This window comes from Chroicocephalus ridibundus, chromosome 1, assembly GCF_963924245.1.
Source record: "Chroicocephalus ridibundus chromosome 1, bChrRid1.1, whole genome shotgun sequence".
In the NCBI taxonomy this organism is placed as follows: domain Eukaryota; kingdom Metazoa; phylum Chordata; class Aves; order Charadriiformes; family Laridae; genus Chroicocephalus; species Chroicocephalus ridibundus.
The window spans coordinates 153,346,010-153,373,192 of NC_086284.1; the positions used below are offsets into that span (position 1 = coordinate 153,346,010).

General features: G+C 38.2%; 1 protein-coding gene across 10 annotated transcripts in view; it reads right to left on the minus strand.

Moving 5' to 3' along the window:
- Positions 1 to 27,183, minus strand: part of ERC1 (ELKS/RAB6-interacting/CAST family member 1) — a 305,118-nt gene that overhangs the window by 81,450 nt on the left and 196,485 nt on the right. For all 10 annotated transcript variants that reach the window (XM_063318622.1, XM_063318614.1, XM_063318604.1 and 7 more), the window contains one exon: positions 24,214 to 24,374. In XM_063318622.1, the coding sequence (XP_063174692.1) occupies positions 24,214 to 24,374 (161 nt within the window). The remainder of the gene's footprint in view (positions 1 to 24,213; positions 24,375 to 27,183) is intronic.

Below are 27,183 nucleotides of genomic sequence, written 5' to 3' on the forward strand. Positions count from 1 at the left end.
TTTTAGTTAAGTTCACCAAGTTCAATCCCTTGCCATCACAGACAACCATACCATATAATCACTTTTAAGTGCAGTACAATTTCCTCTTCAACCCACTATGGCTATCAGAAGACTTCCAGAAATTACATTTGTCTGCTGTCTAAGACAACAGAATTCTAACTACAACCAGACTGGGGCCCATGGCTTGAACGGGAAAAGATTTTCTGAGGCTTGATGCACAAGATGGAGAGGTTTACTATTCAGAACTACTCTCTCCAAGTTTGTTTATGATTAGGAAGGATATTTCTAGTTGGAGTCACATTATACTGCAAGTTGTGGTAGCACAATACATAACAAGAGGAATAGCAGGTAGAAGAATTTTTCTTATGAAGTTCCCTTAACAATCTAGATTCATATGCAAGTGGAGAGGTAACGCTTCTCAAATACTTCAGAACTCTTAACTGCCGTGCAAATGGCGATTACTCAATATGTTCAACAACTTCCAGTGAAAATTACACAGCTCAAAACATTGTATACAAGAATCTGAAATCCTGCCTCCAGCACCACTGATTTTAAGTGCTAAAACTGAATGAATCCAGGATTGGGCTCCAGTCAGCTCTGTAGCCCCTCTAGGATCATGGATTTAAATTCTCATGTTCCTACACTTCAGCGGATGAAAGGACCTTTGTGATAATCTTTTCCACCCTAAAGATGCTTCGTTTAGATATAACTCGCATTGCTTTTTGTATACACATTAACAGTATCAAATGGGGTGTGGTGAGGAAAGTTCACCCTGCAAAAGCTAAGATGCCTCATTGCTGCAGCCGCAAGACAATAAAAGAGATCGGTTGAGATTTTTACAAGTTCTGATGGCCAATTCCACTACTGCTGGCTGGCTCATAGGATTTAAATATCTGCATCTCAAGTTTTATAACTTGCCTCCCTAAGGAATTACTAAGCTTCTTTCCAGAGTCTGTTTAGAAGGGAAACCATTCACTTTGGAAAAGACAGGACTAATGCCCTTACTCTGGGGGCTCTGGTTTTGGCTTAGTCCCCTCTGTTCCCTGTCAGACACAACAAGAGTGAACCTGATTGCTGTGAGTCAACAATTTTAATCCACAAAGTTCAAACATCAGGATGCCAAGGACCAGGCTTCACTCACAAGCATTACCATGTCAGGCTCTTATTTCCTGAAATTAATGGAAAAATCTGAGGTAAAGCAAGATAAAGTTACAATAAGGAGGAATGAAAACAGTGATTGCAATTGTAGCAAAAGGGAATCAGATAGATATTTCCATTATAGGGAAACCTAAAGCAAACACCATTTTTAGGTTAAAATACTGTGATCAAACTGCTTAAAATCTATTTGTAGGCACTTCTGAAAAAACTCCAAATCTCCTTCCTCCAGTCATGTCTTGATGTTTTTACTAATGAACGAGGTAATTGAAGCGATCTCAACTCCAACTAACCACTGATCCACTTCGACACTTGATAATATACAGAAGCATTGTAGAAAGAGGCATTCTTAAGAGAAACAGGATTGAAGCCACGAGACAAAAAGATCTGCAGATTTTTAGTGTTATACCACACCCACCTATGGGAGAAACAGAATTCTGTTGCTTGTCTTTTCAGGCAAAGCCCCATGATTTCCTCAGCGTCTTCCTTGTACCATGCCACTGATTCCAAATTCATTTGGGCTCAATGTTGTTTCCTTAATTTCAGTACCTACGTGGATCTACTCCACCTTCCCGTGAATTTGGTCTCTTCCTATTTGTTAACTTCACATTACATAACACAAACTTCTCTTTCGCTGTCTAAACCTATTGTTCTGACTAATATTCAGTCCTGCTCCTTAAACAGATAAGTCTTTCCTCATTGCCTGGATCTCTGGTCCTCTTCCCATTTGCTATTTACCTCTTTAGATCTTTTTGGCATTCTTTATATTGGCATTAGTTTATCTGGGTACCAAAAAGAGAAACATGTACAATGATCTTTTTTTTTTTTTTTTTTTTTTACACAATCTGCTAAAATTCTTCAGTGTTCTCCAGTTGTGGTTTTTCTCTTGGTTACACTTTTTCGGTTCTAATAAAATTTATAATGTAGCCTATTGGTCTATTCACCTCATATTCTGCCAACATTGAGAATTAGAGTATTAAGGTTATTATAGAGCACATCCCTGTCTAATCTCATTCTAATATCCACTTATGGACCATGAATCTGCCTAAGCCTCATTTGATCCTGGTGACACAGCCTCTATAGCACTCTGTGGCCACAAAGCCTCATTACCTGCTGCATAAAGAAATGCTTTTACGTGTTTTAAAACAATTTCTAGTTTCACTGATTAAAGCCCAATTCTATTGAAATGAAATGCAGTGTCAGCCCAGGAGAAAGATCATCTGAGATGAAAACAGACAATGCTCACCTTCACCTCAGTCCTCCACTTAGCAGAGGAGAACAGCCTCCCCATGGTAGCCCTGTCCTCCTGTACAAGCAGCCTTGTCTACGTCTGTGCAAGAGTTAAAGCCCAATGTAATAAATAAATTCCTCCGTCCCATGAAGAAAACATTCTTTTTCACTCAGCAGGTGGCACAGCACTGCATTAGTAAGTATTGTTATACTGTCATAACTACCTCTATAAATAAAATCTTAAAAATCACTTGACACACTATTGGGTGTCCATGGTGAGGTGTTGGCAGTGGGGGGACTGCAGGAGCCTCTGTGAGAAAAGACTGGAGCTGCCCTGCGCTGGACACAGCTGGTTCCTGATGGCTCCAACGGACCCACTGCAGGGCACAGCTCAGTCCCTCAGCCAAGCTGGTGGCACCTCTGGGAAAACATATTTTAGAAAGGGCAAAACCTGCCACACAGGAGAAGGAAGGGGCTGGTGGTGGGGGGAGAGAATGAGAAACAGCAGTGGAAACACCTCCCCCCTCAGAGAAGGAGAAGGAAGAAGTTGTGCTCCAGGTGCCAAAGCACATATCTGCTGCAGCCTGTGGACAGTCCGTGCTGGAGCAGATAACCACTGTAGTACCACGGAGCCCATGCCAGAGCAGATTTTTTTCCTGAGGGATGGCAGCCCTGTGATGAGAGCCCACGCTGGAGTAGGGGAAAAGCGTGAGAGGGAAGGAGCAGCAGAAATAAACTACGTATTGACCTTCCTGCACCACTCAGAGAGGTGGGTAGAGGAGTCTGGAGCGATGGAGTGAAGTTGAGCATGGGAAATGGGGGAGAAAAAGCTGTTGTTTTATTGTTTGTCTTTATTTCTCACTACTCAAATCTGTTTTAATTGGCAATAAATTAATTTTCCTAAATCATGTTTGTTTTGCGGGTGGCGGTAACCAGTAAGCAATCTCCCTGTCTTTATCATGACACAAGAGCCTTCTCATCCCATCTTCTCCCACCGTCGTGTTGAGTAGGGGGAGTGAGCAAGCGGCTGGATGGGAGTTTGGCCCTTAGCCAAAGTTAACCCACTGCAGACACATTTTTATGTTCAAACATCAGCTTAGAAACATAACTTATAACATGAGAAGGTAAAGTCTCATTGGAAGTAAGCATGTGCATTCACATTCTAGAGGTGGCTTTTAAAGCTGTAGGTAAAGTTCTAGCTATGAATTGGGGCTCAGAAGCAGACATGCTTAACTTTTCAGGTTGGAGGAGAAAAAGATCAGTTCTTATAAAAAGAGGTTGGTTGCAGTCATGGGTATCACGGAATGTGAAGAAACGTAAGAGCTGTCACCATAAACCCTGGCACAGAAAGAAAACTGTGTTGGATCAAGCAAGATACAGCTAAGCCAGTAGGAAACAACAGGGGCACCTGCTCTCCAAAATGAAATTCCCAAGAAGCAATGAACCACAGCAGAGAAGTGCACTCACTCACTTTACTTTTTACCCACTCTATTATTCAGCAAGGAAACATTATTCTTTAAATGCTGCCTCATCCAGCACCTCTGCCATGAAATACACTAAAAATTATGGCGTTAAAAAAATTAGTTTCATTTCTAATATAATATAAAAGATACAACAACCAACTTCTCTTAACAAGTACTCCTTTTTGGGTTTCTTTTTGACAAAAATATTTTCATGCTTTTTTTTTCTTCTCAGCCAAAAGCAACAGCAATTTTGGCTCTAGGCCATCACTATATTCAGCGATACCAAGAAACTTAATCACAATGGCAGCAATGTCAATAAAGCCCTGGAAGAAGCCAAAGAAGTTTCTATACAGCCTTATTCAAAAGGAAGTGTCTCCTAGGCTAAAGTGCTTCTCTTTAGCACTACACAATGCAATGAAACATGCCCTCACGCTATTCACATACTTCTTACGGACAAGCAGCCATCTTAGTTTCTGAGGACAATCTTCCAGAAGGAAAGAAACATTCGTTAAACGGTAGTAAGAAACTAGGGCAGATTATAATGGTTACTGGGCAGGATCAGCCACTCTGACACACCCTGACTCGCAAGTATAGTCAACAAAATAAAAGAAGGGGGGGGGTGGGGGAAAGAAAAAATAGGAGTGAATGAAAAATGATTTCTGGGTAGATAATTACTTGGTATTTTCTAACCCATAATCAAGTTTAAAAACAGTGCACTCTGGTTTCCTTGAGAGAAAAAATACGGGAAGCTAAATATGAATGGGCTGTGAAAGTTCGGCAATATTCATCAATATAAGTTGCTACCTAGAGCACTAAGAAATACTTTTAATCAAGATACATCTGTTTTTCTACTTAATTTTTTGCTATAACATATAGCTCTCCTAATTCTCTCAAGAGTTAAAGACCATACCTAGAGGCTATAAACCCAGAAAATATTGAAAACAGAGAGAGGCATGAGATAGAAGACAAATCTGATTGCCTTTATGCCCAAGTCTTGCATAGAAGAAATCTGGATATGAGTTTCGATTTTTTATGCAGCGTCTCCCGCTGTCTGTCTGGACAAGCACACTTGAACCTGTTAACCTACATTATTTTGGCAGCAATTTTGACAAGACTGATCTGACCAAAACACTTGATGCATCAAATGAACATCCTACCATTTGATAACGTTCCACCCATTCTATTAGAATGGAGGAATATTTAAAGATAGTATGGCTAGAAGACCATTAGCAACTCTACTCAACACCACTGCTGGCTTTATTTGAGGGAGATTCTTGAGAAATGGTCGCAAGTGGACAGACTACTTTTTGAGATTCATTACTGGGCAGTTATCAATCACACCTCATTTTATCCTAAATGGCATAGCTTTTGAACAAATACCCTTCCCTTACAAAATAAAAGAATGGGAAAACAGATATATTAATTTTAATTCATCTGAAAACTATGAACTACAACCATAACATGCATAAATGGGACTGTTTTTTGCTAGTCATAAATAACAGTCCATGAAGCTAACTCCTTGCTACCTCTTCTGAATATATCAGTTTAAGAATAATTCCTTCCTCTTCCGAATCACAACATTCATGTTACAAATGAGGCATCGCGAAAAGAGGCCTTCCTTTGGCAGCGATGAAAGTTGTTAGAGCCCTGACTGTATACCATATGATGTGCACTCGTACAGCTAACAAAGCAGAATAGTTCGCCAATTAAGAAAGGGCAGATCTAATCTGAAAGCAGTTAGTTAGTTTGACTGTATAGGCAGGACTATTTGCACCCCCATGCTTTCCTAACATTGCTAAAGGTCTATGTGAACAAGGCTGATGAAACAAGCATTTCTGAAGTTCCTGAATTTCTTTCTGTGAATGAAGGGGCATATAGAGACATCAAAAAAATTGTATGAAAATATTTGCTTCCATCTGTCTGACTGCTAACAATTAAACAAGCAAATGACGTTTATACAAGGTCTTCACACGTTTCCCAACATCCCTCACATCCAATCCCACCCATTAGAGTTGTTGTCTTTTCTCAAGGTTGAAGTTACTCATTTTTCCTTTTTGGACCGGTTTGTACCTACAAAACATATCACTGCAATTGACATATGAAACCCCATGAATGCAGGCATTGTTACAGTCATACAGACATACTTACGCAGAGACAGTTTGGGCCTATGGGCTTAGGAAAAGAAGCTGTATCAATTTAAGTCATATTTATAATGACAAAATTGCATTCAGTCTAAGGGTCGTACTAATGATTGTGCTGAGTTAGCCCTTTCTGTTAGGACCAGAAGGGGGGTAGGGGAAGAAACACCTTTTACCAAAATAGTTAAAATGCTATAAAAAAAGTCTGTGTATGCAGCCCAGGTCTTATAAGGAAGTGTTCTTAAACATTTATTTCTTGAAACACAAGGTTTCAATCAACAGCCACTGGAGACTCTGGGGTCATGATCTTCCCTGTACACAACCCCCTCAATGTTCTGCATAAAGGTCAGAGAGGTTTACCCTCTATGAATGAAGTTGCCTTCCAAACACTTTGACTACGGAATAAACAGTTTCTAACCCAGCTTGAAAAACTCTCAGCATTGTTTTCTAAGAAAAAGACAAACTCATACTAAGAGATTTCATACTCATACTCTCTGTAGACTCTTTACAAATTAAAGGCCTGTAAAATCTTGAACCTTTATTAAGTCTGTCAGCAACAAGTAAGTTGAGAAGAACACCATATGTTAATTTAAGAAGCCCATTGAGTGCCCGCATTGTGCTCCTCAGCTATCCAACTGGCTTAAAGTGCTTCTTACACCTTGATACACTAGTATGTTCATACTGTGTTAGCATATACACATAATGAACACTCATGCTTGGCATCAGCTGAACTTGTGTCAAAAGTAAAATATTGTGAGGTTACGGGGAATTTGGAATATGTTCTGACAGAAGTCAGAGGTTTAAAGAAGTAAGAAAAATAATGCTTCGTAGCACCTAAAACAATGAGGGAAAACACAAAACAATGCCTTTAGGATGTATCTGCAAATCCTGTTTTGAATACTTTAAGGATTAATTGTTAGGGTCAAGAAGTGTTAGTAAGTGCCACCAAAAGTCAGAACTAAAATGTCTGCAGCACTTCATATGGCATTTTAAAAGAAGTTACATTTTATTTTGCACTTGATAAACATTCCTGTTTCTGCCATTGCTCCTATTTGATTGGGCTGTCTGATGCCTGAACCCTATAGAGCTGCCATGCTGCAAGTAACACGATACATATTTCTTTTGTATCCGCCAGTGATAAGTTACATTACTGAAATTCGTCCAGGAAAGTATACCTGTTAATTTTGCTTTAGATGGATTCTATTAAAACGTGAAAATCTTGGCAAGAACGGGGGTGAGACTTGCCCACTGTCTGGGTCCCTTTCCCACCCAGCCAACAGGGCAGACTTTTTAGTTCATTATCACCTCATCAGTGCTTCTGTCAGCTGCCAGCAGTGAGAAAGGACTAAGCCACTCACTAATTCCTGGCCTTGCTGCCTCCACTGAAGCAGCAGTAAATCCAGAACAGATGGATGCTCTTTAACCCTCTCAATCCAGACACCTACTTTAATCAGTCTAATCAACCCACTCAACTCAGAACAAGGCATGACTGACAGACGCAGAACGATGGAGGGACGGACCTGTTGCAGCTCAGATTCTTTGCAGCGAACACCACTCCATCTCCAACGCTCTGCTGATAAGGGAGCAGCAGAGCTAGCCAAAGGCAGCAGGCCTACCAGGTCAAGAGTAGGACAGACCTTTTGGTGAAGAGGAGAAAGCAGCAGAGGAAGGGACTACGAAGCAGGAAAAGATTATTAAACATTAAGATCTTATCACAAGGATCTCGTTGCATTACACAAGTTACGAATGAAGACCAGAAGTTGCTTACTCCGTGCAAAGGCGGCTTCTTGTTTTGCAACGGAAGTTGCAGTTCAAGCCAATCTGACAGCTTGCTGTCACAGTCTTTTCTTTCCCAGGACACAGGATGTGAGTTTCAAACCTTGCCTTGCGTTGTCTGAGACTTATCTAACCACGGATTGCCATTTCAGTGCACTAAGCCAGCAGAAAAGTAACTTCAGAAAAATGTGAACATTTTTTTGCGAGTTTCGTGTGCTGAATTAGTTCAGTGGAGTTTCCTGAGCCCCCGCTACAGCGTAAAGGAGGAACTAGAAGGGAGCAGGAGCAGATGGGACAGTACATCAGGCTGCCGTGCAGTTGGAACACAGCTCCTCATGTTCACAAGAACACATTTTCAGCCTTTGCCTGTACACTGCAGCGCACAGCTTCATTCATACAATGAGATAAAAAAAGAAATGGCATGTGAAGTTTAAAATGCTTCTTAAAGGGGATTTTATGGGATCATAACATCAAGAGGAACTCTTCTGTTTATTTTCATATTTATGTATTTCAACAAGGCCTAAAAAAACCTGTGTGGAGAACATGGCTAATTGATGGTAATATTCAGAGAGAAAGAGTTCTATATGATTTTGTTTTCCTTGACTTACTGCAGAAGACATGAATAAAGAAACAGTATTAGAGTGCTCTGGCATCTCAAATAGTTTTACATACTTACAGGCTTAAAGAAAACCTTCACTGAGTTATGAAAAAAATATATGAGAAAAAGTAGTTGTACATTCATTCTAGAGTTTGGAAATTTTATAAAGTGACTTGGCTAAGGTCAAATTGCACACCTAGAAAAATTTATGAATGCCATTTAGAATGACTACATTTCAGTCTTGCCATTTGAGATCATTTTATTTATAAAAAAGAAAAGACAAACAGGAAAAAATTCAAAGAGTAGTAACAAAATGACAGTGTATTTGTAAAACCAAAGTCTGAGCCTGGGAAAAATTCCAAAGTAAGTTTGGCCACGGACCAGGCCATACCCATACGTCTCACAGGTGCACAGCAGAGAAATGCTAGGTCAGCTCTACCTGGTGGCTCTGAATACAGATCAACACATGGCATGAATTATTAGGAGCATCAACACAGCTTAATCATCCTTCTCTCGATCAGGCTGCTTTTTAACCTCAGAAGTCTTAATTGTGTGATTGCAGCCTCTCTCTTTTGTACTTTTCCTACGTGGATATGAAATCCTGTTGTAAGGAGCAGATAATAAAGAAAAGAAACCGAAAAGTCAGTTAACATCTTGCCCTGCATCATGTGTAAAATACCTCCTGTTTACCTAAGGGCATAACTGAAACCAGCTTCCTGAAGCCAGGAGAGGTTGATAAACTTGATATGGAAAATAAAGCTTTTAAAAAAATAGTACGTCATTTCACCACTTCTACAAGTATTCTTGATTAAACAGTACAAAGACCATCCTGTCCCTGCATCTTTGATAAGAAAATTGTGCCCTTCTCTTAGCATTTAAATCTTTCAGTTATAAGCCACGCACTCAAATTTTAAGCTATATCTCTGTAAGATTTTGCATTTACTTTTATAATTTACAAATTTAAAAGTTATAAATGAGAAATATATATTACAACAGCCCATTTATTCACTAACACAGTCCATTTAGTGCACAACTTCATTCACAAAACTCGCTTTCCACATATAATTTTTTAAAATTCATAATTTTACTCAGCTAACACTGACCAAATTTGCAAGGTGGTTCTGGAATAACAGAACAGCCAGCCTTGTGCAAGCAGAAGAAAGACCGTTTCAGCAACTGTCCAATGAAACGAAAACTCACTCCCAAACACCTTTAAGGACAACTACAAAGCTTAGTAGCTAAAGAAAAACTCATTCAAAACTAGCTTTTTCTTAAGTATGACTACACTAACAGTCAAAAAGACAAAAAGCACACGAGTTTATTGTAACTGTGAAATAGAGTGGGAAAATATTTGTGCATGTGTCTGTTACAATTCTGTGAATTTTCACTGCAAAGATAATCAAGGACAGCAAAATTATCTAGCCAAACCAGAAAAAATGTTAGAATGACATTGAGAATCTACTATACTTTGCTAAATAATAATGTACGTAAATTATGTAAGACCAAAGTATATATATATATTTTAAAAGTAACAGTTCAGTCATGGAAAGAGCTATCACACATATTTTAGCATCCTCAAAGTAGAAGGTGAAAGTTAGGAGTCAGCTACCAGCAATGTTTAGGAATAAATTATTCTTCCACAACATGAAAAAGAAACAATGCCATTGAAAGACCCTTTCAGCCTCAGTGATTATGACTAACCTATGGCATTGAACTGGCTCAACTGCAAATGTTTTGGAATTAATCATTCCAAAGCTTTTAGGAAAGTATGTGATCTGAAATGTCATGAGAATACTGACTCCTAATCCCAATGAGCCTGGGAAGCACCATATTCCTGAATAAGAAGCAGAAGACCTTGACTGAGAACATGGCTCTTTAAAGGGGCCAAAAGAGATGACAGAAGTTCAACTGAAAATATGAGATCTTGCAGTATAGAATGTTTATGATGTCAAATTTGGGGATATTAATACATTCGGTATCACTTCAAGACAATCTCAGTACTCAGAAGATGTCTGACCAGACTGTAATCTTGTCTCTAACCAATGCTGATGGGAATAGCGATGATTCAGCCGTTCTTGGTGCCTGTTCTGGGATTCTGTTGCACAAATAATGGTATCTAATGCCCCATTAGCTGTCCTAGGATATGAGAGACTCATGAGAGGCCACCAATGCGACACAGAATATATGGAAGATCCATGCCTTTCTGAAGAGGCACTTGGAGCTCCAGTGGGATAATCTATTGCACCTGAAATGGCAATAGACTCCTGAGTTCAGACAATGCAGTGCTGTTCTCCTTAGAATCAACAAGTAAGTGATCAACAGGTATCTCAGAGTTAGAAATGAGCTCCTTTCTTATCTAGTGTATATATTGTCTGTAGAGCAGCAGCAGTCTTGAAAAATGTTTCTTGGAGTCAAACATAAATCAGAGATGGCCACTGGCAGGCAGAGAACAAGGTTCTGAAGGCCAAGCAAACAAAGAGGAGAAAATGAAGACCTGAGAAACAGAGAAGATAGGAAAGAAACTAGCTGTGTATCTCATGGTCTCTGTCCTATCAAAAAAAAATTGTCTATCATGAACAAGAAAACTAACTTTAATATTGCGCTTAAAACAACATTTTAATAACTGTCCTTTATTAATTCACAATGGAATATAAACTGTATTTGTGGCAAAAAAAATCTCACGTCCTAGCAAATGAAATCTTATACTGGAGTGCTAAATACAGTTAAATGACTTGAATGTGGTCTGGAGGTCACTTTGCTACAAGCAACCCAGATGAATTTTCATGCCACTGAAATTTTTCTGTGCTGAATTTTCCTTATCCCTAAGTAAGATAAATACTGATTTTTTTTTCAGAGGAGTATTTTTAAGAATTAACATGGCATTTGTAACTGCTTTAACATTTGCAGATGGGAAGTGAAATATCACAATGTGAAGTATAATAATCAGAACTGAATGCCACAGCATAAATTGAAAATACAGAAGGCTGCATAATTAAAAAAAATAATCTATTGCTATAAATATTTTAAGGTCACGTGGAGAGAAGTTATTGTATCCCATTTTGGTCAGCAAACTCCTCTTGTTCATTAAAGGTGTAGGTGTGTATTTCCAGGTCCCAGCCGACTGCCACTGAGTTCAACTGGAAGGGCTGAGAAGTTAGGTAATGAAACGCTTTCACTAGACTATAGTAAGTCTTACCTCAAAGCAAAACACATAGTTAAGACAAACCAGAAAAATGTGTAAACAGAGTGCATGAATTGCAAAGAAGAATGTAATGTTGTTTTTTTTTTTGTTCCTTCACTTAATATTTTTAAAAGAATTTTTCTAAGACTTGTACGATTTCCTTGGGAATAGAGAAACCAAAGAAGATTTTGTCCTTCACAATCAATGTTCGAGACCAGCCACATCAGTATATAGAATGAGGATGAGAGTTTAACTGAATATGGGTGACTGTTGGTCATGAGGAATCAAATTTTCCATCTTACACAAGCAGGCCTCTCCTGACAAGAAACTTATGAGGCAAAAGTTCTGCTGATTTAGGTACAGCTGCTTCAAAAATGACTTGGCAGTAGGAACAGGGAGAAGAGCAACTCTGAAAGAGGAGTTGGGGATTTCATCTGCTGAGAAAGTTACAGAGCTTATCGGAATCTACAGAAAATGAACTATACTTATTTATAAAAACGATGCTTACTGTAGACAGGTCAAAGAAAAAAAATCCCAATGCGTTTCATTATTACAACTCACAGGTGTGAATACAGCAAATCTTACCACACTTTTCACATATTAATTTCATATTGCTATTTTATCAGTTAGAAAAACAGAAAATGAAACCAGAATGGAGATGTATTAAACGATAATGCATCTCCCATGTATGGGAATAAAGCTTTTTTGTTATTGCTATCACTGACATAAAAAACAGATCATTACCCACTGTAATTTCTGTCCCTCAAACTTATTTTCATTAAAGGTCTACAAGTTCCGTTTTGGAAACGGGTAACAAAAAAAAAAATTCTTACTCTTTGTTATATTTAAATTGCACTGAAAGCATATTTGTCCATAAAGTGGAACAATAAATTTAACTCAGAATTTCTATAAATAAAGTACTTGAGACAATGGAGATAATAGAATCATAGAATGTGTTGGGTTGGAAGGGACCTTTAAAGGTCATCTAGTCCAGGGACATCTTTAACTAGATCAGATGTACCCATACACATCACAAAGCCATCTGGAGCACTGTCTCCCCAAAAGAAGGGCACAAAAAGTATAGAGAAATGTGCTGTTAGGGTTAGCTAGCGTTTCTCTAAGCATCCCTGACTGTACTTTTCAACTCTCCACACAGAGGAAGCGCTACTCCCATGCTCCGTGTTGTGAAGGAGGCAAAAGCTAGAGCAGCCAAGACCACTGGAGTGAAGCCTTGGTGAGAAGTTGCTTGAAGGGGCTGTGCATGAGTACATAGCTACTTGATTAACACTGACTTTAGCCCACAGCCGCCTTCTTTTTGGGCCAAATACAATGTTGACACCCTCTGCAGCTCAGCACCAAACATCCTTTCCATTCTCCAACAGTTTACTTGCATTTCTGCATAAGTACTGATTTCTTTTGGCTCCAAAGACAGGTTCACCTGCAGGGTTTAATTTTTGTGTTCGACACCTTGCTGTTGATTTTCCTTTACTGCAAAAAGAGCTTGTTCCAGTGCCTCTTTCACAACTGCTTCTTTGCAGTAAATGAAAGCTTTAATAATTGTATTTTGGTTGTAGAGTTGATTAATTTTGACTTTGTTTAATTTGCAACCTTTGCTGAGATCTTTAGGGCTGGGAATTAGAGAGCACACTGTATGACTATACTTTGGACACTGTCGGTTTGCCAATATGTTTCATGCCTTATTTGTCACAAAACCTATGAAATTGTAGTCCAAAGGCAGCTTCATATTTTTCAAGGCAAGGCAAAAATGTATTTGTTTTTGCTTTAAATTAGCATCTTGCTAAATGCATCTAGTTTTTCACACTTCAAACCAAACCCTCACTAACAATGAGAAACTAGGAAGCAAGACAAATCTGAAGATCAGCTTAGCAAAAGAGAACAGATTTCTTCTCTCCAGTTACAGCACTAAAGTGGTAAGATAAGCATACTCCATTTTAGGCACAGACATAATAAAGAAAAAATGAGGATGTAGAAAGCCTCTGTATGAGAACACGCTAGAAGAGAGAAATAAATGAAGTATGTATCTTATATACACATTTCCTATTAAATGTTTGTGTCTCAAACATTAAGATATTCAAAAACCTACAAAGCTTGTATCTTCAGATCTTAATTCCTGACATCATTGAAGTTCTGCAGCCATGGGTGAATGAATCACTTCATGTGACAGTTTACTCTTTTGAGGAACAACTATAGTATTTATCCTTTTTTATAAAAAGGAAGACTTCGATATGTAAGATCCTTCAATGAAAAGAACTAAACTGCAAAGTACAATTATTAATAGTTGCATTATTAATATATTTGAAGAAAATGTGGCTAGCTGAGTTCATAAAGGCTTTCTCCAGATATCAGAAGACATCCTTGGCATTCTTTACAACCTAACCAGACTGAACTCTGTCAGATTTCCTGCCTACTGAAGGCTTGAAAGGCAGTAAGAATTTTGCAGCTACCTTGAACAAACAAATTGAATGACGGTTACTTCTTTAAATAATAAAAAAAAAAGGTTTCCTTTGCATGAAGAATACTCAAAATAGATTACCTACAAGAGCAAAATTTCTCTTTAGAAACTGAATCTGCAAGCCAAAGTCAGTATTAACAGAGAACACCGAACCCACCTACCGTGTAGAATGAGCTCATGCATATATATATATATATATATATATATAAATAAAAATATACACACACACATATATTTTTACAAGATACATTTTTGGTTCTTACAGACATTCATTAAGGGAAGTATATGATCTGTGCTGAAGAATCACAAAAACTGCAAGATAACACCCTCTCTGTCCTTAATTTCATCCACACTACCCACAAAGCATATTCAACTATATTTAAGGTATTTGTGATATATTGGTGTAATTTGTCTGTAAAAACCTCCAGGGAACAATATTCTCCAGCGTCGCTAGAATCCCACTTCACTTTATCAAGATCCTTCTGAATTCTCATCTGTTCTCTAAAATGCCTGAACACCCACCTTGGCATTTTGGCAATGCATATCCTTTGGTTTGTCAGCCACTTCGTTAATGGACATTTTGAACAGTAGCAGACTTCGGAGAGACCTCTAAGAGAACCATGTGTCACAGGTTTCCATTTGGACAATGAATTACTAATTATTCTTTTCCAGATACTTGCTTATTCACTTCATAGTAGAATCATAGAACAGTTTGGGTTGTAAGTTACTCTAAAGATCATCTAATTCCAACCCCCTTGCCATGGGCAGGGACACCTCCCGCTAGACCAGGCTGCTCAAAGCCCCATCCAGCCTGGCCTTGAACACCTCCAGGGATGAAGCATCCACAACTTCTCTGGGCAACCTGCTCCAGCGTCTCACCACCCTCAGAGTGAAGAATTTCTTCCTTATGTCTAGTCTAAATCTACCCTCTTTCTTTTCTGTTACCCCTTGTCCTGTCACGACACTCCCTGATAAAGAGTCCCTCCTCATCTTTCCTATAGACTCCCTTTAGGTACTGGAAGGCTGCTATAAGGAGCCTTTTCTTCTCCGGGATGAACAGCCTTGGTTAAAAGTCTCTCTCTATCTTTCTTATAAGCTCCCTTTATACACTGAAAGGTTGCAATAACAACTCCTCAGAGCCAGCTCTTCTCCAGGCTGAACAACCCTCTCAGCCTGTCTTCACAGGAGAGGTGCTCCAGCCCTTTGATCGTCTTCATGGCCTTCCTCTGGACTCGCTCCAACAGGTCCATGACCTTCTTCTGTTGGGAGCCCCAAAGCGGGATGCAGTACTCCAGGTGGGGTCTCACAAGAGTGGAGCAGAAGGGCAGAATCACCTCCCTCAACCTGCTGGCCATGCTTCTTTTGATGCAGCCCAGGATACGGTTGGCTTTCTGGGTTGCATGCGCACATTGCCAGGACAGATTGAGCTTCTCATTAACCAACACCCCCAGGTCCTTCTCCTCAGGGCTGCTCTCAACCCATTCTCCGCCCAGCCTGTATTTGTGCTTGGGATTGCCCCAAACCACGTGCAGGACTTTGCACTTGGCCGTGTAGAACTTCATGAGGTTCGCACAGGCCCACTTGGCAAGGCTGTCAAGGTCCCTCTGGATGGAGTTTAATCAAGAATATAATCCTTACTTTGTTAATGAGACAGTTCTGGGAGACAATGAGAAAAGTCCTCCTGAGATCAAAACACATCACATCTACTGTATCACCAAAACTACAACTTGGCATACGGGGACATCTGGTTGCTTTGTCATGATTTAGTCCCAACAAATTTAGGTTATCTGTTACTTAATACTTTACTACCTTCTAAGCATTTACAAATAATCCAATAACGTTCTAGTAACTGAAGGTACGCTGATGAAATCCTTGGCTGCTCAAAGCTACTTGCAGTTGTCATCTTTTCACAACGGTTCTTGTTGCCTTAAGTCTTTATTCATGAAATTACATTAAATGATCAAAATAGTTAATTCTTAGATCGTATAGCGATATCAATTTGATCATTTAATTTAACCTCTTACGTAAAGCTTGATTCCCAGATTACATACTGGAAATAAAATAGGGTGATTCTTTAGCTTTCAACATTTTCTTGACATCGATTTTAAACCTGTAAAATGCAAGTGGACTGAAAAAGAACTATAGGTTTTCAGAGAGTTATAGCCATATCTTTTTAGTGCTTGTGGAAGGCTTATACAAAGAGTTTTAAGGAATATCAAATATGGCGTTGTGTAAAATCATTTTTCAGTCTTCCCTACAATCCTATATGTACTAGCTCCTAGTAGAATGTGGAAAGGTAGTTCTCTATACTGTGATCTGCATAAACTATAACACCATATATTGGGCTGGGCAGAAGTGACTCAATAGCAATGACAGCATTATAACTTCAAGACAGATACTTTTAGGGTGCTTTAGAAATCTTTTAGGATTTCTAAATGAAGAGTTCTGGTAAACGTTCATGTTTTTAACTCCTGTTATATGTAGTCACTTGCACCGCACACAAGATACTACCAGACCAACCAACAAACTCTCAAATCCTTTCACTATGGAGTTTTCTCAGAAATTCCATAGATTTGCAGATGGTGTTTTTTATTTTGCCTAAAAACTCAAACTAAATGAAAACCTCAAAACTAAAAACTGTTTGGGAAGAGAGGAAAACAAAAAAATATAGTGAATATTCCCATACTGTATAACGACAGAGATTGTAGGGATTGCCAAAGACTTGACTCATTTCTCCTATTTTTCTTACCCAACTCCCACTTGCTGTCCAGGACTGTAGGGAAACAATTACTTGCTTCAGAGGTTATTTCTATAATTAAAGCAAACTGACCTGACTTTCAAAAAAGTAATTTCTGGTCAATTCCAGAAAATAATCTGAAGTTAGTCTTTGCCTTACCTACATCCCGCAAAGATATGCTGTTATTTTAAAAACAATAAAAATGACCCGTGCATGCATAGTGGTCATATGAGCACATCTAACCTTTGAGATTTCCCTCCTTGTATTTTGAACTATGTTGACGATGTCCGGATGGGATTTACAATGGCTCAAAGCTACTATTGTTCACACTACATTAAATCTACAATATATGCAATGAGATAACATAATATTTTCACTTGGAACTTCTATTAACCCACAACTTGACTGCATTTAATGAAATATGTAGTGCTTACAGAGGTGATTTATATGGATCACTATTTACAGGGCATGTTTATAAAAGAGGAAAAAGCACCCTAAGGAACTCACGGTTCTTTTGACTTTAACAGAAAGTAAAGAGTGCCTGATTTGGTTTAGCTCAGTAACACCCCTGGAAGCCTCAAAATCTTATAGCTGGATTAGGGATGGCGACAGGAATCACTGATGCAGCTGAAACAGCTAGCATAGGAAACGTACTATTGCTACCAATCCTGAGCTAAACCACTGCTGCATATTTTAAAACAAAAATCACAGTCATATTCATGTTTGTTGAGTATATAAGCATACAGAAACAATAAAAAAGGCATACTGAAGACCTGGAAATCTATTTCTGTCAGTGTTGTTCTAGAAATAAGTGGAGTGGAGAATTCACCCACCTAAGGGAAAATTACACAGATTCTCTTGAACAGATAAACCTTTACTTCTGACAGAACTTTGGAAAGTATTTAATTACACAAAGCATATGTTAGAATGTAGTAAAAGAACAGTGTTTTGTACTGGAAAAGGCATGCAGAATTAGCTACCAGAGCCGCCTTCTTAGTATACTGGTGCACCTGAGCTATTTTACAAGCAATATGTTTTATACGTTAGTCAAAATAAAACCGTCCCTCTTTCCATTTCTCTTCCAGTTTAACACTGAGTTAGCCGAGTAATTACTTCTCTAAAAAAGGATAATTCTTGTTATTCTTTTAGATAAGATGATATGCATGTAGGTTATGGCAAAACCAAACTTTTCCCAAAGCAACGCCCTTTGGGCAGTAAAGAACATGGGGCACTAATGACTTCCAAGAAATTATCTTTTGCTGCACCTGCTCTCTAAGTGTGTTTGCAATAATGAACTAGCAAACTGAGAAAAGACAAGAAGGGTATTCATTCACTACTGCTAGGATTGTGTAAGCCTAAAAAAAAGTATACATTTTAGTACTCTGTGTACGTATGCCAAGATCTCTACTGATGAGATCTTTCATGGCAATCTCTGTAAGAATGCTGTAATCTATTAATAGAAAAGAAAACCATAACAAAACCTATGCATTCCTGACACTAAGGCTATATGCTATGTTTTTCACATTCTTACTTGAAAGAGGTCTAATTTCCTTTCACCATCTAGAAAACTACGTTCCAAGAACTACCAAAGGGATCACTTGCAGTAAACCCAGTCCCCGGAAAACACATCCATAAGAAAAAAAAAATATCTCCCATGGAAAGGCATGGAAACAAGAGCACAGTGTAGCTAAATTCTCAGGAAGTTAATGACTGGACCTCCTTTTCCCAACTCCTCCCTACAACATTAATAGTCTTAGCAATTACTGAGTGGAACAAACCCCTTTTACACCACCTGGTGTACTTTTCAGCAGTTGGTCTTGCTTCCAGGCCTGTCATGGCTCATTAAGATAGTACAGTACTTTCTCTCTACACGACTGTTCTCGGGGACCATAGAATTCAAGATAAAATGAGATATGGAGGTTTTATCACAAGACAGAAAGGGACTGTGACATATCGTGCCAAGATTTTCGTACTGAAAAAGCCGCAGAAGAAAAAGTTTTTCAAGGAAAGTGAAGAGTAAAACCAAACCAGTTACAAAAGATAAACATAACTGCCCAATACTTAAAGAAGCAGCATAAACCACAACAACCTAATTCTGTGTGTGCTCTTATGAGGCACCTTATTTACATAGGCTTCGCTAAAGGTCCCACTTTTTTGCTTTGCGGTTTATCTTTCCGTGAAACTTTGAGATTCGAATTTAATAGCTCTCTCACCTACATGAATCATTTGACCGACCAGTTTTGTACTGCTGCCCACAAATAAGTTCAGCTTTTCTGCATATTTCCATGATTCAGGACATCTAGTATCAGTGGCACTGAAAACGAAGCGGCAGGCCATCTGTAATGCTGCCATGACACTCCGCGTCTCAGAGCGCTTGAAGGCTCATTGACAACGCAGGAGGACAAAAAGGATTCTGTCCTCAGAATGGCTTCATTCCTTAATTGCCAAGGGCAAAAAAGTGCAAAAGAGACTATGCTTTCTCTCAAGCTTTCACCTGAATTAAGAAATAATAGCAGAAGCCACCAAATTTGAAGATAACCAAGATCTACAATTACATTTATGAAAAGTCTTATTTTCATTACAGTGAGGAGAACTGTGGAGTTAAAAAAAAAGTAAATTTCTGGCCTTTCAATAAACTGTAGCCTTAAAAGACACATAATATATCTTCATGCTGTATATTTCAGTTTTCCTTTTGGATTCTGTGTGGTTCACTTGGAGATTAACATCAGTTCCAAGGTCAGCTTATTTGCAATTATTTAAATGTAAACGTCTGTGTTATCCAGTAATTAGAAATTGATAATTTTTCACATTTGAAACTACTGCAACTGAACTTTTTACAACTTAAACGTCAAAATCTAACTGGGTGACCATATATAATTAAAATAAACGTATATAATTATATATCTTACGCTTGAAAATTAAATAGGACAAAACAATGGTAATAGGATATTGTTGCATTCATTTTAATTGCGTGCCCTGAAAAAGACATTTTAAACAAATAAAATCTAAGCTTATAGAAGAAAAAAGGGACTGATGCAGATGCCCTTGTTCAGCTTTGGCCCACACAGTAAATCCTATGGACAGGGAGTGCCCCCTGTGGGATTTGCGCTTGTTTATTTTCACATGAAGTAATTACAGGAGGTGCTTTGGTACCATTGCTGCAATCACATGATGGTCTGATATACCAACCAGGTGGCCCACAGACCTTACGGTCCAGTTCAATACAATGAAGAGCTTGCGTTGGGCCTGGAAAGCCATATCTTGCAGATGCAAGGTTAATATATTACTACTTTGTAGCACTGACAACAAATGTGACATGACTACAAACTACAGAGACAACTGTTTATATAAGTAGAACATACACGTACTTCTACAACTAGGAATCACCTCTCCTCTGGAGAACTGCTGTTAAACCATAGGCATAAACCACAATTTCTCTAATGACAAAACAAAATAAAATAATTCTTTAATTTTCAAGAAGAGAATTTCTGATAAGCTGACAAGTTATCACTGGATGGACATTGGTACTATCTTTTTTTCTTTTTAACTGGTTCCGTTCATCATGGGTGCACAGAACCTGAAATATTTTTGTTTGGTTAAACTGTTTGCTGCATTTGAAATGACTTCGCACCTCATTTTGGATCAACTGAAATTACTTTTCTGGCCAATAAACTATGTGCCAATTAATCACTTTCTTTCGGACTGCTTTCAATTTCAACCTCATACCTCCAGACAATAATGCTTTATTGCTGAGAGGATGAACTTTCGAGAAGATAAACAACCCCAGCTTCCACCGACTTAATTTTCAGTTGTGAGTGTTTGTATGTGTGTGTGTTTGTATTTTTCTTATCTGATAGTCAGAAAATGAACACATGGACTTATCAAACACCTACCAAATATTTTTAAGTGACTTGCGTATCATGCAGGAAAACTGTAGCAGACCTAAGGATGAACAGTCTACTTGCATCGCACTGCCTAGGTTGGCATCTTAGTTTTAATACTAGCCCTTAGGTAGCTCGCAGCAGGCCTTTCAACTCCAAGATGAAATAAGGCAGGAATACAGCAAACAGCTTCATTAAGTTGCACAGGCCTGGTTCATCTCTGATCACTGCCTACACTCTGTATCAAACGAAACACTACCTGTGGGATTCCACTGTGATAAATATTGAAAAGAACACTCATGTAAAGTCACATAAGAAACAAAAAGACATTTTTTGGTGGCTTGATTTTGAAACATAAATTATGTTCTATTGATTCATCTGTAATATCCTTGATTATTTTTGAAGAAAAAAAGAGGACAGTAAATTATTCTTGGACAAGCAATAATCTTCCTGTTATGTGCCAGCAGGATGAAGGATTCAACTCTGAAGCGCCAACTCCGTTATGTAAGTCTGCATCCCTTGAATTATAGGGCTAGCAGCAATTGCAATTAGCAAGAGAAGGCATAATTCAGGAAAGGGCTGTTGGACAGTTTTCCAGGTCTGAAAGAACAGACTGAGAAATGCTCCAACTGGGACTTTTCAGCCCCGAAGCAGATGACTAGGAAGAATCTTCTGGGCCTTCTGACCATAACAAAAGGCCTGCCTAGTCCAAATAAATATATAAATAAATAAAATTAATCTCTCCTCTACATGCAGACACAGTGTCTGTTCCCCTTCCCTATAAGCGCAGTGTCCGCTGCTACAGTTTTGGCAATTGCATGAGCTCGGCCCCAGATTAGACTGTTTGTGCTCAGTTATTTTCACACACTGCCAAAATTTGCTGACAACACCAGGAGAAAAAAAGGGAAAGGAAAACTGGTGATTTTCAACAGTTTATAACTCAGCTCAGCCTAAGCAGGTTTTTATGGGACAAAGAACAGAGATTTCTCTGTAGACAGCACTTTATTCCTGCCTAATTTAAAAGATTTGCTGTGAATGATGGAAACATTAGAACTTCTTAAAGAAAACATAACAAAAAAAAATCCTAGCAGTTCACTAGTACTTTTTTTACAGTAGATCATGTTTAGTGATATAAATAGAGAGACCATTATCTACCTCTCCAATAATTATTTACAACAAAGTCGGGGTTTTTTCAAGAAAATGAAAATATGAGACTTAAAGGAAGAGGGTTTCAAAATACATAGTATTTCTTTAAGGAGTGAAACTTCTTCCCTGGAATAATTCACACTTGTGCTATTCTAGTGCTACAGTATTCCCTAGGGAGCGTGAAATGATCTTCTCAGGGTTACAGAGTCAGTAGTAAACACAAGTTCTACTCGAAGAAACACTATTTTAGAAATGTATTTTCACTAACATGATATCTAACAACTTCCTATTACAACCTAGAGGTAACTTTCTGGACTCCCCTTGTTGATGTAACACTTTCTTTCTATATCTAGAATCTCCAAAAGCAGCATTTCCTAAGCTATTTTTCTTCTATGCTCCTCTGCCCCATTAGCTGACTCCAGGGCCCAGGCTGTTAATCTTACACCTCTATCAAATCTCAAATTTAATCAGTGCTGCTTTTGAACATCTCAATTTTTTCCCAGTGAAGCATGCCGTAAACCTTGGGAAACAATACTGCTTTACTGTATCTTTGAACGGATTCTGTACGACAGCTACTGTATTCTGTTAAGGATATCAAAACCAGCCAATTGCTTCACAAAATTAACCACTCATTCAATTACAGTTATTTTTGAGTTGAAATATTAGGAAACATTTTAACAAAACTAGAAAACAGATGACAAGAGTGCTTTTCATAAAAGGCATAGGCTGGGAAAGTAGGGCTACAAAGAGTATACTGGAGTTTCTGTATATAAATATAAGATATTTAATTGATTGGGAGTCCTCAGTAGAGACTTGTTTGCAACAGAGCCTCATGGTGAGGGTGAGTTTTTGAAGTTTGGATGCTTTTGGCAGCTTTATAGAACTTTAAGACAGACCAGCTATGACTAAAACATGCTCAGCTAGTTAACTATACAAATGTAATGTTTTTTCCATCTTTCTCTCCATGTGCTGACAGCATTACCATTCTCTCCAGTGTTCTTCCTTCTGAGGTACAATGGATCTACCAGTTCATGCAGTTCCTGATATTACATTTCAGTACAACAACTTTCCAACAATAACTTACTCAGCTAAGAGAGGTCATCATTTAAAAGAAGGGAGTAGTTATATTAAAGGCTCTAGAGCTACACAATTCCAAATACATTTCAGGATATACTGTACACTACGTGTATATTTTAATGAGAAGGTTTGGCAGAGCAGTTTGGCAGAAGAAAGTACTGCCAAGTGATTGGATATGGGATATATCTCCAGTTGCTTTGGATTCCCACATCACCTTAAGAACTATTCTTCCCATCCCCCACTACACCAACTCTTAAGGCAGTCAAATTTATAGCTCAATAAAACTTTTTATTAAAAATAAAAAGTGTGGCTTTTAAGTACTGCAGTCTTCCAACATCCTTATGCCAGGTCTAGATCAGGCTGTTGTAGCTGAATATGAAGCTGGGGAGGCTTGGCCCAATTTATACAGCATTGCTAAGTTAGAGTTTCAAGATCTAAGCCACCTCTCTTTCCATTTTGTAACAGCTGTTTTTCTATCCTTTCGTTAAAAAAAAAAAAAGAAAAGAAAAGAAAAGAGGCTAGCGTAGAAAAGTTAAATAAATAAATAATGGCTCACAAAACCACAGTGGAGGAACCGCTGCTGGTCCTGCCAATAAAAATGTTCCTTCTCTTCAGGGCTGGCTAAACAACTGAAAGTGTTTCTAATGAACTGCTGGCAGCACTATCCATCATTGCACTAAATGGATTCATGTCTCCCTAAACTGAGGATAACTATTTATCTATAATGCACGGTCAGAAATTAGGAAGTATTTAAGCCTTAGAGGTCTAATTCCTCACTTCTCCCCACCTCCTCAAAGCTTGGTTTTATTCAGGACTCCTTATGCAAAGATGACAAGAGAAGTCTGACTGATAAAGAACTTCAAACTCTGTTCCAGTGCTAATGAATGACCCGCATGAGTTTGAAAAATACGTTAGCAGACCAGACATCTGCACTCTGATTTTAGCATTACGACTACCTGACATTATGTTTATCTCTTCCCTCTTTCCTTTTTGCCATTTGTTACAATGACTTGTGTCTTACCTTAAAGTAGATTATAGGCTACTCAAAGCAAGACGGCACATTCATAAGACACACAAAACAATTCAGTCAAAACAATTGTTTAGGATCTTTGAAAATGCTATTATGCAAAAACCAGTAGTCTGCTGCAAACAATCAGAAGGAAGAGATGCTTTTGAACTCTAACAAAAGTGTGAAAGCAACGTAGTCAGAAGTCACTTCTGAAGGCTCAACTGACTGGATAGGTAGCTGCTATCTACAGAGACATATTCATACAGTGGGTTGTCTTCGGAACACCAGGGATCAGAGGAGAATTCAGAGATATCAAGAAACACGCCTACAAATAAAACGGAACACTTACTTCATCTCCAGGACTTCCTCCAAATGTTTCCTTCTTTCAGCTCGTAGGTTGGTCAAATGGGTTTCCTTCTCAGCCAAAGACTGCTGCGTAGAGGACAATTTTGCTTTCATTGACTCCAGCTCCTGCTTAACCTTCTCCATGGCCATCATTAGTTCTTCTACCTAAAGCAATTTTGGGGAAGACAGGAGGAGAGAAAAACAGTGTAATGTGATCAACTGGAACTTACTAAATGTCACAACTAAATTGGAGCACAAAGGTTACCAGTGCATGTGCACTGCATAACACTTCTGCAGATGGGAAGCGTCATCTAGTGCTGTGAACAGTACATCTACACTTGACTGAAGCAACATTACAGTCTGTGATTTAACATAGTCTGGTCACTGGAACGTTACCATTACAATACCAAATTACAAATCTTCAAGTATTTCTATTTTACAAAGTGTACCATGAGGATAAAAAGATGGCCTACATGTATTAAAATTAGCCCAAACAAATGCAAGGTATTAAATGGAATACATTGATAATATACCAGAAGTATAGAAAACTTTCTCTGTAAATGATGCCTAAAGAAAAACTACAAAAGCACTAAGAAGGAAGGTAATGTTTCTGAAACAGGGAGAGGACTGGGTTCTCATGAAGATGTGCGTTAAGACTACTTCCCTCAAAATATCTGTTGAACAATGCTTATAGGCATGTTTTGTGATTTAGCAACATAAAAGACATTCAAAGAGTTGCTAATGGCAGACAGGTACAACAGAACGATGCTCATATGTTTGGCAAATGGGAAAGGTTCAGAATTAACGTGATTGTATATTCTAGCACAAATATTACGCAGATAATTTTATTTCACACTTGGATCATGGTCTGTCTCAGTTAATATTTATCACTAATTAACATGCAAATCCACAATAAATACTCAAGTATAGCTACACGTAACATACAAAAACTTCTGGATATTCTTTTAATAATTTTATAATAATGCTTTATGTCACACATTACTTTCACTGACTTTTTCCATAGAGATTTTCTCCATCACAACCAAGTCCTCATAAACAATTTTACAATGTGCTTCAAATGAGAGAAACTCAGATGCTATTATTGTGCATAATCAAGCATTTGTACAAATTTAGTTTGCCAATACAGCACTGCACTGCATTTATATCCCTGCATAAAAATCAACTTGCGCTCCATCCTGGAAGCAAATTACTGAAATTATATTAAACTCAATTTCTACTTACAGGTTTATACAAAGAGAGTTGTGCACATCACTCGCTATACAGGTGCTGGAGGATGGAAGGTATGGAACATACCAGCCCTTGCTTTAATAAATCCTGTACTCCTACGGCAGAGCTAATAACTCAGGACAAACATGTTTAACAAGATTGGTTTTCATCCTCCATCAGCGATAAAGCAAGAAACATTGCAATTCAGAATTAGCAGATTTATAAAAATCTAGCATAGACATTGTGCAGTGCTTACTGCAGAAAGCCTATCTATTTCCATTCAAATGCAGCTGTCTAACATTATTCTTATGTCCAGCAAATTAAGAAAAAAATAAAATATGCAATTATCAAAAACTACCCAAAATGTACAGCCAATAATTCATCTGGTAATCAACAGACCAAAGGGGAATTAAGTGACGCATAGTCCCAAACTGACTAGTATGCATATAATAACCAAACTTTTCCTGTCTTATTAGTGTTTAGTGTGCAAAAAAAGATCAGAAACTTCGACAATTTTTAAAATGAAGAGAAAACTCCATAAAACGAAATAGAGAAATAGGTCAGAAAGGACTGCAAAGAAAAAATGCAGAAACAATGAATAGCAAAAATACTACTAGAATGGAAACTGATGCCTAGAAAGAGAAAAACAGCAACATGCCAGGGAAGTGAAGGTGTACTAGTGTATCAGCTTCTAGTACATCAGCTTCTACTTCCTTTGGGTTGATTAGAATTACCTACATAAATATTTTCCTTTAAACTGAGAAGAAGAGAGGCATGCCGACGCTCTGCTTATAACAGAAAACAACCTCAAGTAAACGAGCCCCCGGCCAACTGCAACAATCAAAATGGCTTGTGTCAATCTGCCAGTTGCCAAAATAAAACAATCTTTGAAGCAACACCTTTTCCGTAATCAGGTCTGAAAGATTTCTAACATCCTTCATTCCATTCCCCATCATCACGATTCACAACGCTAACATGGTAAGGCTGGTTTGTGTGATGCAGATCTGTAGCGCAACAACTCTGGGCCATTAAGAAAACACAAGGAGGCTCGCGGCCGATATCTAGGTCAAGGCTCCTAGCGCTAGGTGGCAAGATCTAACTGCAGGAGTACTTTGCAGTAGCGGTTATTGCAGGTATTTAAGCTTTTCCTCATTGCTCCATTTGGTAATGCTTTTAATTCTAAGGTTATATTTTGTATTTTTGCAGGTTAACAGAAAATTGATCTAATCATGTATTAGGAATGGCTGGAATGCAAGTGGCTTTTAAACTGTGCCAACAACTTAGTTTGTAACTGCCATTACCTCCCATCCTATCCAGCGAGTACCATTCGTCATGCGATTTACTAAAGACAAAATTCACCAAAATAGTGATGACTGCATTCACAATAAAGACTTCGTTGTTCAGATTCATCAAGTTATAGATATTCCATGGGAGCATTTCAATTAAACTTCTACAAAACAAAATATTTTATTTGGCAGCTTATGAATCTTAGTGCAGACCTGTCTGTGTATGTTCCAATAAGCAGTCCTGTGAGAAATGATACAGGAATATTCACTGGAAGCAAACTGCTTGCAAAGCACATCTAATTTAGCCTATACAAAAAACTTCAAATCTACCTTTGATTTTTTTTTTCCCCCTGAGAACAGCTAATTATATAATAAAGAAAAAATATTTGCTAAGAACCAGAGTTCTTGGCACGCTGAGACATTTTCAGAGACATGCTGTTGACATTTTCAATTTAACTGTA